At 41.3% G+C, this 11,927-nt stretch overlaps 1 protein-coding gene across 1 annotated transcript; it reads right to left on the reverse strand.

Annotated features, from left to right (window-relative positions):
* Nucleotides 1-4,677: 4,677 nt before the first annotated feature.
* On the reverse strand, nt 4,678-5,753 carry LOC147419239 (histone H2A-III-like). The gene is made up of 2 exons (XM_086505414.1): nt 5,493-5,753; nt 4,678-5,274 (listed from the first exon to the last, which is right to left on the reverse strand). Exons 1-2 carry the CDS (start codon nt 5,688-5,690, stop codon nt 5,032-5,034), a joined length of 441 nt encoding a protein of 146 aa, XP_086361540.1. The 5' UTR covers nt 5,691-5,753; the 3' UTR covers nt 4,678-5,031.
* Between the last annotated feature and the right edge of the window lie 6,174 nt (nt 5,754-11,927).

Genomic DNA, 11,927 nt, shown 5'->3' on the forward strand with positions numbered 1-11,927 from the left:
GAAATTTCCTTTGAATCCACAATTGTATTTGCAAAATTTTACCCACACTAATTGTGAAAGAATTACCATTTGCAACAACTAGCACGGCCTTTTCTACTCCCTTGACCAGATAAGAGGCATTGTTGGCCCAAGTGACCGTATTCCCGTGAGAGAGTCTCAAGAGAGGCAAATAAATCACGATGCAAAGTGATGTGCTTTGTAGCACCACTATCAAACTACCATACATGTGACTCTTTAGCAACTGACATACATGCATCATGGAGAGACCTGTCATAAGTACACTCTACATCTACATCAACATCACAATCTTCATTTCCAAAAGATTCTACAATAGTTGCACTTGTAGGAGATTGAGCCTCTTTTTTGTTGGCTTCTTTTGCCTTCAACTTAGGACATTACTTTACCAAGTGATGATTTGCCTTGCAATAATGGCAATGTATCTTCTTCTTGCTTTTTTCACCAGAATTTCCAAATACTTGTTGCAAACAAAAGCACTAGGCACAGGTGATCTGCTACTCATAGACGAACTACAAGAAGTGGTTGCACTGCTATTACCACCTCCTCTTTGAGAAACAATAAAAACATGTTCAATTACATGTTGTTTAGCCATGTTCTTTCTTGAAAGTGACTCTTGTAAAACAACAATGTGCATAATGCATCAAACTTGATAGCTTGAGGGTTTCCTTGGGTCATAAGTTTTTGAGTAATTGCAAAACGCTACTAAGAGTCTCGGATGCATCAAGAGCAGTCTACATAAGTGAACTATAAAAAATAACTTAACCGTCAGAATTGAGTTGCTCATTGATATTTTTGATACCAACAAGAAAAGTGTCCATGTCATCTCCCTCTTGCATAATCTTTGACTCAAGCTCTTTACGTAGAAATGCAATATTTAGCCTCATTGGGATTTGCATAAAGACAAGCCAGAGTATCCCAAGCAACAGATCCCTCAATAGAGTCTATATCCACAAAAGGCAAACGTACATCAATGCCCTACACTACATTCTAGACACCCTTTGAGACAAGAACATGCGTCATCATGTAAGTCCACATTGGGTAGTTATCCCTATTTGATTTGTCCTCAACAACAGACATATGTATTGTTGTTAGCCACGGAAAATGATTGTACCCAATGTGAAAACTACCCTGAAAGAGGGAAAGAGGACTAACAATGCTATATAGCACAACCCAAAAAGAATTGCAAGGGACTTGTTCTGCAAAAAATCGCACTGACAAAAATCTCACACAAAAGGATGAAATTACAGGCACAACACTGCATGTAGTGGAAATGGAGGCAAAAATGAGCTCGAATCAAAATTTTGATCACACCAAGCTCTACAAGCTTTCCCAAATTATTCCTTGATCAACTAAAACTCACCAAAGCTCATTTTGTATTGGGGCCACTAGTGACAATCTTGAACCACTCCACATGGAAGAAAAAAGATACCAAACTTTGTGAATCTTATATTCAAGATGTGTTGGATGTAGAATAAGTTAGCTATCTGTCATATTTATGTGTTGTCGTCTCTAGCAATACTCTGGCTTTCTTAGACAGCTTCCCATCACACCACTACCAAAAAAGGTCGCTGGTGTCGCTCTTCCTTGCACCCTAAAATGTTGACCATAAATCGATAGAGCCCCAATTTTTTATACTACATCCAATGTAAACAAAACAAGAAAAATAAAGTCTCATAATACGATAACCTACAAGTTTTTAATTGGAGGTGCTTGCATGTCAATCATAACCCTTGGGTAGCTCCTACTCATCATTGATGACAAATTCAACTTTGCATTGTTGCTTTGTCTCTTGTATTTCTTGATCCACTTTTGTATGGCCTCTTAAGTTCTTTTAAGATTCTTCTTTCTCATGACACCTTACCCTTTCGGCTCCTCCCTAAGTACTCTTGACTTTGTGTCAGGTGACCCTAGTCAAAGCATATTTGGGTCGGATGAATCTAAGAAGCCACTAATATATACAAGCGACTCTCGCATGGCTCCTTTGGGCAAGCTCTTTGACAAACAGTTCTCTTCAAAGTCATTTATCTACTATGAATGGTCCTCGGAATTGCAATTTCATCAACCACATGAAAAAGTATATTCAAATTGTAAGAATGTTTGTGATTAAATACTTATCCACCATACAAATTGTCCCTATAGCATTTAGCCTCTATGTTGTCTTTATGAGCTCTTTTGGTGAGGTCAAATGTACCAAAGAGCCAATCTTCGAGATTGTAGCCTTGATGTCCTCAATGAGATAATTGTCTGTTGCAATTGGTAGGACAGATTGCAAAAAATTGTGCCAATCATGAGAATTGAGATCGCTCATATCACTATCTCATACAAAAGGTGTTATTAAAGCAACACATGCATTCAATGGAAGTTTTAAATGCTAATATAGTTTTCTTCACTTGTTGCTATTATTCAAGATCAACAAGTCAAAAACCGATATTAGATGTTAGTGCATCAAGGAGTCAACATAACCAAGCTTTATGTGATGTTTGTGACTTTGTGCACCTTAAATACTTGCATAAGTCATGATGGCACAAAAACACCATATTGCATACGTGAAAATAATGGCACGATGCTTTCTTTCAAGGCACTAACTACTATGTAGTGGTGCATAAATTTGTGAGTGAAACCTAGAAAACCTGTGGATATTTTAATTTTTAAGCTTTATAGCATAGTGTGCTCTACCATAACCCTATGTATATAGAAATGACATCCAGTTTCAAAGAGAATCTTGCCCTCTTTTGCCATCAAATTTTCAAAGAATTTTGAAAAAGATATTTTAAACCTTGGAATGATGACCAAAAAAACATTGTGACATCCAATAGTTATAATGGAGAGACAACTAACAAGCTAGATGCAACAAAGTCGGTGCAACCAAGTAGAGAGCCTAAACATGTGAAATGTGTAATTTTTCAAAAATGACATAGATGGTCATGTATGGTGACCAAATGACATTTCAATGCACCTATCATCCATTGATCACTATGCCAATGGAGTGGGTGTGAAGCACTCTCGAAGGAAAGTGCACCCATGCAACTAGATTGAAGTCCCATGTAGAGTTCCTAAAGCATATTTGAGGGCAAAGGATGATCCAAGCATAGTTGGCTAGTGTATCTACTAGTGAATTCCCCAATATAAATGATGCAAGGTCTAATACTATAGATCATAGCCAAACAACGTTTGTGGTAGGGTAGGATGTGTTTGACAAGCCAAGTCGGGAAGAGTAGTGTTGCTCATGCTCTCTCTCTCTCTCTCTCTCTCTCTCTCTCCCCTATATATTTATGGCACACCTTGAAGATTTTGAATGGCTATATGAGAATAATAAATTTCATTGGATTCAAGGGACATAGATTCTCCTTATTTATGGCACGCCTTCAAGATTTTGAATGGCTATATGAGAATGATAGATTTCATTGGATTCAAGGGAGGGGGGGAGGGGGGGGGGGGGGGGGGGGGGGGGGGGGGGGGGGGGAGAGAGTATACACAAGACTCAAAGAGAAGAGATTGTAATAATTTAATGATTGAACTCAATAGACAAACAATCTCACTCACTTAACTAAGAGAATGTACATGAATGATTTATAAACCAATGTGATGCATGTTGAGTGCATTGATTGCGTCATTTGTTGATAATGGCTTCATGGACTAGACCAAAGAAGGAAAACTATAGGAAAGGTTCCCATAGAGCTAGCATTCCCCCCTTTAGCTCAAAGGTGAACTAATCTATGAAGTCTAGAATGAATTTATGAGTGTATTTTCCAAGGTGTGAACCTTTACTAGAATAACTCGACAAGTAGTAGGGCTCCCCAATCTCCAAAAAAAATAAAACTTCTTTAAAAACATCTCAAATGCATAAGTGAAAGGTGAGTCTAGGAAATGAAAAGCCTCGTGGACTTTTCATCTCTATACAAAGAAGTGTTCGGCCTCAATAACAAGTTAATTAGGCATAATAAAATAAGCTAATAAACATGGAAGGTTGGCCTAATATGCTGCAAACATTGAGTGACAATGGCATGAGACAAAGAGAAGCTCTTTCTGGTGACCAAAATGAGAGGCTATCAAGCAGTTTATCAACACAATGACAAGGAATTCTTGAGACATCAAGAGAAATTGGTTGCTACCTAGCTTGACTTAGTGGAAATTGTTGGATGACAAGGGTGTGACGAACAAGCAAAAAAGAACTTTGATCTCAAGATGGCAGTAGCCTTCAAGGGATGCAATTGGTGAGGATAAGTGCAATGAGCAATTAGCATTACTGTATGGACAAAAGCCTACATGTGTGTGTGTGTGTGTGCACACATGCATGCGTGCACCTTAGAATGCAAAGTTTCATGAGGCTTGGCCACAACAGCCACAACTTACTAATGAATTGCTGCTGCCAAGCAATTGTTAAAGTCAAGCTCCAAGACTTTGCTTTTTGGATTTATAATACCCTTGAGGCAGTTTTTGGTGTACAAGGCAAACTACAAATGGCACGCTATCCATGGTCATAACATACAACGACAGCACTCTTGATTAAGAACATAATTGATAAAGATTTAAGTAGGTTAAATAGCTTAACAAAGTCCTAATCTTACACTTTAAGCTTAACAAAGTCCTAATCTTACACAAATACCGCATGAGAATAGAGAGAGACTACGACTCACAAACGATGGTTGCAACATTGAATGAAGAACTAGATAGATGAACATTAATATTACTAATTGAACCATGAGGATGTACATAAAGACTTTATGAGCCAATGTAATATGCACGAGGACGTCAATGGCAATGATGGCAATGTCAATTGCCACATCCTACCTAGCACAAATTATAAGGTAATTGAATTGGAGAGTGACAATTTGAATGGTGGTGGTGAGATGCTACTTTTGAAGGTTCAAGCAAAAACAAATATCATGGGATTTATTATGTGGTTTCTCTCATACTTGTACGACATAAATAAATTGCAATAGAAAGGAATATTCCAAACCACCCGTCCGCAAGGCACAATTCTACACCATCGCAGACAGAAATGGAGCCCTTCTATGGGGAAGATTTCTTAGGAGACCTTGGTTGCTTTGGCGCCTTGGCTTTCTCAGCCTTTTCTGCAGATTTCTTAGGCAGCAAGACCTGGTGGATGTTGGGTAAAACACCGCCATGAGCAATCGTGACCCCAGACAGAAGCTTTCCCAGCTCCTCATCATTGCGGATGGCTAGCTGAATGTGGCGGGGAATAATTCGATTCTTCTTGTTATCACGGGCTGCATTTCCAGCCAGCTCCAGCACCTGGACAAACCGCAGCATACCAGAACACCTTTAAATCAAACAAGGCAACCCTAACTACACAGAGTAAAAGACGCCAGCATCATCTTTCCAAGTGTAATGAACAAAGCCCCAAACAGACAGATGACCAACAAGGGGAAGGCAGGGGGGGACTCCGTGAGGTCAAGCAAAAGCCTTGACTCAAGAACAGAAAGTAAGGCGAAGTGGAAAGAGAGGCCTACCTCAGCAGCCAAGTATTCAAGCACAGCTGCGATATAGACAGGAGCCCCAGAGCCAACGCGCTTGGCATAGCGGCCCTTCTTGAGGTAGCGGGCGAGCCTACCCACAGGAAACTGCAGGCCTGCTCTCACAGTTTTGGACACGGCCTTCTTCTTGGCAACCTTGCCACGCCCGCCCTTGGCTGACTTCCCGGATTCCATTGCTTGGAGGTGGCTATGGAGCTTCCAATGTAGAGAGGAAAGAATGCGCAGAGTCGGTCGAAGATCTCGAGTGCACTTTGATACTTTAAATAGAGGGAATCATGGTTTTGGAAATTCTTAAGACATCGCCGTTCGTTAAACTTCTTATCGAACGGCCTTCATGCATTTGCTGATGATCCACGCCCTTTACTTTTGACCAATCAGCTATGCCCCCCTTAAAGCCCCACGACACTTGGAACAACGGCGGCACTGAGAGAGCGCACATGCGGAGTCCCGACCGTTCCTCACATCAAGGAATCTTCATCGGTCGGAAAGACCATCTTGCACGCATGTGGGGCAGCAGCAGGGCAAACGGCGACCAATAGCTTGGCGGGGTACATGCACGTCTACAGCGCAGGAGGACGCACATGCAGATTTTCCTAAATAAAGGACACCACCGTTTAGGCACCGTTGCAAATGGTAGGGGAGAGGAGTGACTTTCCGTTGAAAGCAGCGGCTACACGGTGGGCAAGCGATTCAGTGCAGTCCAAAAATGTGGCAGGACACCAGGGAATCTCCACCGATCGGGGTCTTCTTCTTGGTGCATATGCGCACCCTGAGAGAGAGAGAGAGAGAGAGAGAGAGAGAGAGAGAGAGAGAGAGAGAGAGAGAGAGAGAGAGAGAGAGAAGAAGAAGAAGAAGAAGAGAATTTTAACGTCGTAGGAAACTAACCTAAGAGACCTTAAAGATCTATCCGACGAGGAGAGTTGACTGCAAAGACCTCGAGCCCTACCTTGTAGTCTGCAGAGAAGTGAGAGAGAGAGAGAGAGAGAGAGAGTCGCTTGACTGCAAAGACCTCAAGTCCTACTTTGCAGTCTGCAGAGGAGAGAGAGCGAGAGAGAGAGAGAGGATCTTTTGCAGCACCTTCTTGTTGTCGTGTCTACTCTAGCCAACGAAGGAGGCAATGGACACAAGATTGTAGCATCGACGACACTTAGAGTGTTCGATAGGTGTTTGAAGACGTTAATGTTACGAGCAATGCAAGTGAAGAATCCCTTTTCTTTGACGTCATTGACCATAAGTTGATAGTCGAGGCGCCGTGTTGGGACAAAGAGAAGCTGCCACACACAAAGCTTAGAAAAAGGATACACAAAACTATCTAAAAGGCTGGTTAAAACTTACACTAGCTCGATCGCTTGTTGACGGCCCATCAGCAATAGTCAATCGAAAACTAGGAGTGCCATCACTTCGAGTTGCATTCTCTATTTTGACGACAATGAATGCAACAGTCGACACCTACTCGTTAGCATTAGAAACTTGGGCCAACAGCTCTTTGATCTTTTGTTCAGGATAAAGGTAGAGGCAGCACTCGAAAGGCTCCGCCTTAACAACTAAAGTAGTTGCATCTGCATACAAAGCCCACAAGCAAGTACCACCATCTTTTGCAACAGCCCTTTTAACACATGCCCCCTCGATGCGCACGTAATCATGGACAACAAACGCCTCTATAAACTCTGAGAGATGTATCTCAGTCACAACAAAAGTCACAGTATGGCGAGATTCTGTGTGAAGGAGGTCTGCATGCATGTATCTACCATAGTTAGACTTGGGTATTTTATAAGTACCATACTTACAGAGCACTTTGCCTTCGAAGGCAAATCTAAAATTTGCAGTCTCTGACAACTCGGAGATCGCTAAGTTTCTTAGGGCAGGCGTTATGGCCATCTGAGAAGTGAAAGATTCAGCATTAGGCTCATCTTTCTCTTCACCTATATTTTTTATCAGAGGTGACGAGAATGAGGTATCTGCCAATCACCTAGACGCTTTACCTAAAAACAACCATTGGTGTGAGTAATATACTCTATCGAATCAATAGGGAAACAACAAGCATTACCTCTAACTGCAAGCAATGCCTTTTTAATAGCTAAAGAAGAGGCTTTATTCAACTTTCCTCTTGGGCTAAGCTTTTTGCTATGCGGAGAAGGTTCTGAAGATTGATTGAGGCTTTGAGCCAAAGGTGAAAAATCAGCAGTAGCAGTGTTACACTTCTCACTGTCACGAAGCTCTTTTTGCAAAGAAGGTGCTTCTACACGCTCGGGCTCATACAGTGCACCATCAAAAGTAATATCTACAAACATATGCTCATGTCAATGCTCATGATCATATGCTCAAAGTAAACACAGCTCAAGTAAAATCTAGATAACAACATACTCACCATTCATGAGAGTATCCATTATATTAGGTATGTAAGCTAGAATTGCAAGGAACTATGACAATAAGAGCTTAAGTTTCAGGAATAGCATATGTAATTGGTGCTAGAGATAGTTGTTTATATAGGAGCTGTGAGAGAAGGAGTGGAGAGCAATGAGATATGTTTGTATGATGAGAGCCAATGCCTCACGTTCAGCATAGAAACCAAAGCAAAAGATTGCAAAAAGATATTGCAATATCTTTTCATAAATGAGAGGTATCATTTCACGTTTTCAAAAGTAAAAGCGCATATTTTGAGGGCGAGTTTATAACAACTCCTGGCAGTAATGACAATAAGTACTCGTTTTCTATTTTTTTAAAGAAGTGAGTTGAACATCTCACAATAAATCGAAATAAAAGAACCTAAATTATAGTTAACAAATATCTTATAGGATGGTGCATTTATCATGGGCGACATGTTTTTTTCAATAGATTTAAATATAATCTAAAGATCTAAAGAAATTAATTTTAGGCTCATTTTAAATATTAAAATATCTCGACTCTATAAACCTAGCACAATACAAAGTCCTAATCCTTTTAATAAGGGTAGTATATGTTTCTCAAAAGTAATATAAGCCTATCCACTTTATAATATTAAAATTAAGTTTGTGTATAATGATATCTTCTTTATTTTGATAATTATTAAGTGGAAAATAATGACAACTAAAGAGTTTTTTTGCTTAGAATTTTATCATAAGTTTTGACAAAAATTAGAAACAAACCAAAATTCAAAAGAGATTGTCAAACAAACTTATCCGCGAGCACAATCAAATTCCTCATTGTTGTTTTATCTTTCCTATCCCATAAGCTCAGAATAGAACACCCAACAACATAAAGGACGTGAATCCATAGTTGGGTGTATAGTCATCATCACAACTTATCCCGTAGAAGAGTACCATTCGTTTTAATGCTCAGTTTTTTTAAAAAAAATCTCTATTCATCTAGAGATGAATAGCAAATGAGTAGACATCATCGCAAAAAAATCCCCGATAAACTGAGAGCAAGTCTTAGATAAAAAGCTCTATTGCTTTGCTTGTGGAGGCATTACAAAAATATTCGAGGAAAATCAACACGCACTACATACAAAGAATGAATAATATAGAAAAATATAACCAATCTTAAGCATCAAAGATGCTATCACGAAAGTCTAAAAGACAAATTCATATATTGTTCCAAGATGTGCCTTGCAAAACTAAGGAGATCAAAGTAGCAAAACATTCTTGAAGTACTTATAAGCTTTTCCTCACTCAGCTTAAAGAGGAAAAAGTACTGGATATATAGCCCCATCAGTGAACGGCAACAAGTGCATACAAGGAGCAGCCTTGAGCTTCTTCAGCAGCCACAAGCCAGAATTAAACATGGTGTTACAGCTGCACAAATAAATAGGCTAAGGGCTTGAGATCGACAGATATGAGTGTATCTACTCGAGAAAAACATTCATCAACGGATCTGCAAAGTCACAAACAGATGGTATCATAGATAACAAGAAAAACAAAATCATGTACTCTTAACAGTTTATCCCCTTGCGTCACGATCAAACAATTGAACCCGTTTACTACAATAGCCAAATAAATACAGAAAAGGAAGCAAAGCCAAAGCTATCTAGCCCCAGTCGATATCGGAAACCTCAAGATTATCGAACCTCAACATAGTCTGAAGCGAACAATTAGTTGAATTAACCTCCAATGCTAATGCTTGCATTGCCTTTCGGCCCCTTTCAACAACTGCTGGCAGCCTTGTCACAAACCAACGTCGATCTACCACTGCCCTGCAATCCGGCACAATATCATACACAAAAGACAAAAGCAAACACGCAGACGCCGGCAGGTAAAGGCACCACGGCTGACGTTGAAGCTAACATAAATGCTTGCACTGCCTCTAGGCCCCTCTGAGCAACTGCTTGTAGCCCCGTCGCAACTAACCCACGTCCATCTACCACTGCCCTACAATCCGGTACAGTTTCATACACATCATATGGAAAGGCAAGATACATAAGTTCATATGTTTAAGGTATACAAACCTCTGTAAAAGTGTTGCGAGGCAAACATAGAATACCTGCAACACCTTAGGCAAACAACAGAAGTGCAGCAGCATGCCCGAACACCATCACACTGTGGAAGCGGCGGGAAGCAAAGCCCAATGGGCGAGCCAGTGGAGTGGATGATGGGAAAAGTAGCAGAGTCTGCAGCGGATGTAGTCTATGTTGCTGAGACGGAGATGCCAGGGCCTACAGACAAGGCGGCATTGCAGCACATCAGAGAGGCTGAGAAAGTTGAAGAAGATGTGGTGCAGCGCATCGGTACACTCCTGCCAAGCGATTAGAAAGGAGGGTGTGTACGAAGTTTTCTCTGCTCTGATGCGCACAATAGCAAAATGCACCGGGGCTGATGCCGTGCAGATCTTTTCCTACACTCCCTGGTTTCGTGAGACAGGACGATGGAGCATCAGGGAGCTTGCAGTGGCTTCGAGAGGTGTCTTGAAGATCTGATACAAGAAAAAACAAAATATGTCAAAGCACAGTGAGAGAGAGAAGAAAGAGAGAGAGAGAGAGAGAGAGAGAGAGAGAGAGAGAGAGAGAGAGAAAGAGAGAGAGAGAGATAGATAGATAGATAGATAGATAGTTCTATTATCGTCCTGGGAGGTCAAATATGACCTATGGGACCAAATGAACATGTCACGTGGTGTGAGTGGAGTTCATAAGTGACTCTTGATGCTCAAAAATGGCTGAAATGAGCGTCGCAATAGAGAGTCCACATCGTGGTTGGGAGAGGAAGGTATGTAGGGAGAGCTCATGGCTGAATATATGGGGAAAAGAGGACCTAATGTGGTCAAAAGCTGAGCACTCAAGTAGTGTGTGGTACTCACTCTCTCGCACTTGACGAGGGCATAAGGTGCAAAGTCGATGACACTCCTCGCCAGTGCCCCAACGTCCTGTCTCGCAGCGTAGAGAATGGGAGCTAAGACGAATGGAGGCAATGGTGCGGATCGCACTCAACGGGATGGGCTCAAGGATGTAGGAATGGGTTCGGTTACCTCGTTCCGAGAAGAAGAGAGATTTGTAGTTTGGGGCAACGTGTGTGGTGTAATGGCTGAAGCGAGAACCTCCGGATTTCTCCCAAGCCATGATACATTGGCGTTGTAAGAAGGCCTCATTAACTTGGGATTCGATCGACGCATCCTTGACCAAGTGACATGCATCCCATCTTCCAAACCATTTCTTGATATCAAGCATCCACCCCGAACTTAGTATTTTGCTCTTGCATGTCTTTTGAACCTTTTGACTTGCTTCATATGCGATTCTAGGAAGTCGATGCAAAGGGCTACGTTGTGTCTTACGCATGTACTCCACAACCCTTTCCATGCCCAAGACCTCAATGGGAAGCGATCCGGACTCAAGAAGTAAGAGCATGTAGGGTGTTTGTGTCTTGACTTGGAGAAAGTTGGTGAGAAAACGCTTTTGGACATTCTCAAACTCTTTCCAAGTAGACTTCCCGATGCTTCCACCCCACACCTCCACTCCATAAAGAAGCACCGGTGTCACCAATGTGTCAAAGAGGTACTTTTTGAGAGCCCAACACTTGATCTCTCCTGCATTGCACATGTTCTCAAATGCATAATAAGCCCTCTTTCCGGCTTCCAAGCGACGCATTGCACAATCCTTCCATTTATGATTGGATGGAACCTCAAGGCCAAGGTACTTGAAGTGATCTACCACTTCAAGTTTCTCATTGTTGTATACAATGCATGGATTTTCGTCATTGAGGGTCTTTACAAGCATAACCTTGGTTTTGGATCCATTCACGATCAGCCCGCTATGTAGGCAAAAGCGTTCCAAGACACTCATAAGCTTTTGTGCATCTTCTAAGGTATGTGCCAAGAGCACTACATCATCGGCATAAAGCAAAAGCATGATCACCGCATTTCCAATCTTAACCTCTTCTATGCCTTCTTGCTGCATAAAATCAAGAACCATGTATTCCAATTCATCAATGAGTAGCCCAAAGAGGG

Source organism: Adiantum capillus-veneris, chromosome 29 (genome assembly GCF_014529385.1).
Source record: "Adiantum capillus-veneris isolate H3 chromosome 29, ASM1452938v2, whole genome shotgun sequence".
Lineage (NCBI taxonomy): Eukaryota > Viridiplantae > Streptophyta > Polypodiopsida > Polypodiales > Pteridaceae > Adiantum > Adiantum capillus-veneris.

What these genes read in the sequence shown, in the direction of transcription:
- LOC147419239 (XM_086505414.1), bottom strand. Translation starts at nt 5,690, where the DNA reads ATGGAATCCGGGAAGTCAGCCAAGGGCGGGCGTGGCAAGGTTGCCAAG. An exon ending in TTGAATACTTGGCTGCTGAG is followed by an intron (nt 5,275 to 5,492) that starts GTAGGCCTCTCT and finishes CGGTTTGTCCAG; the next exon opens with GTGCTGGAGCTGGCTGGAAA.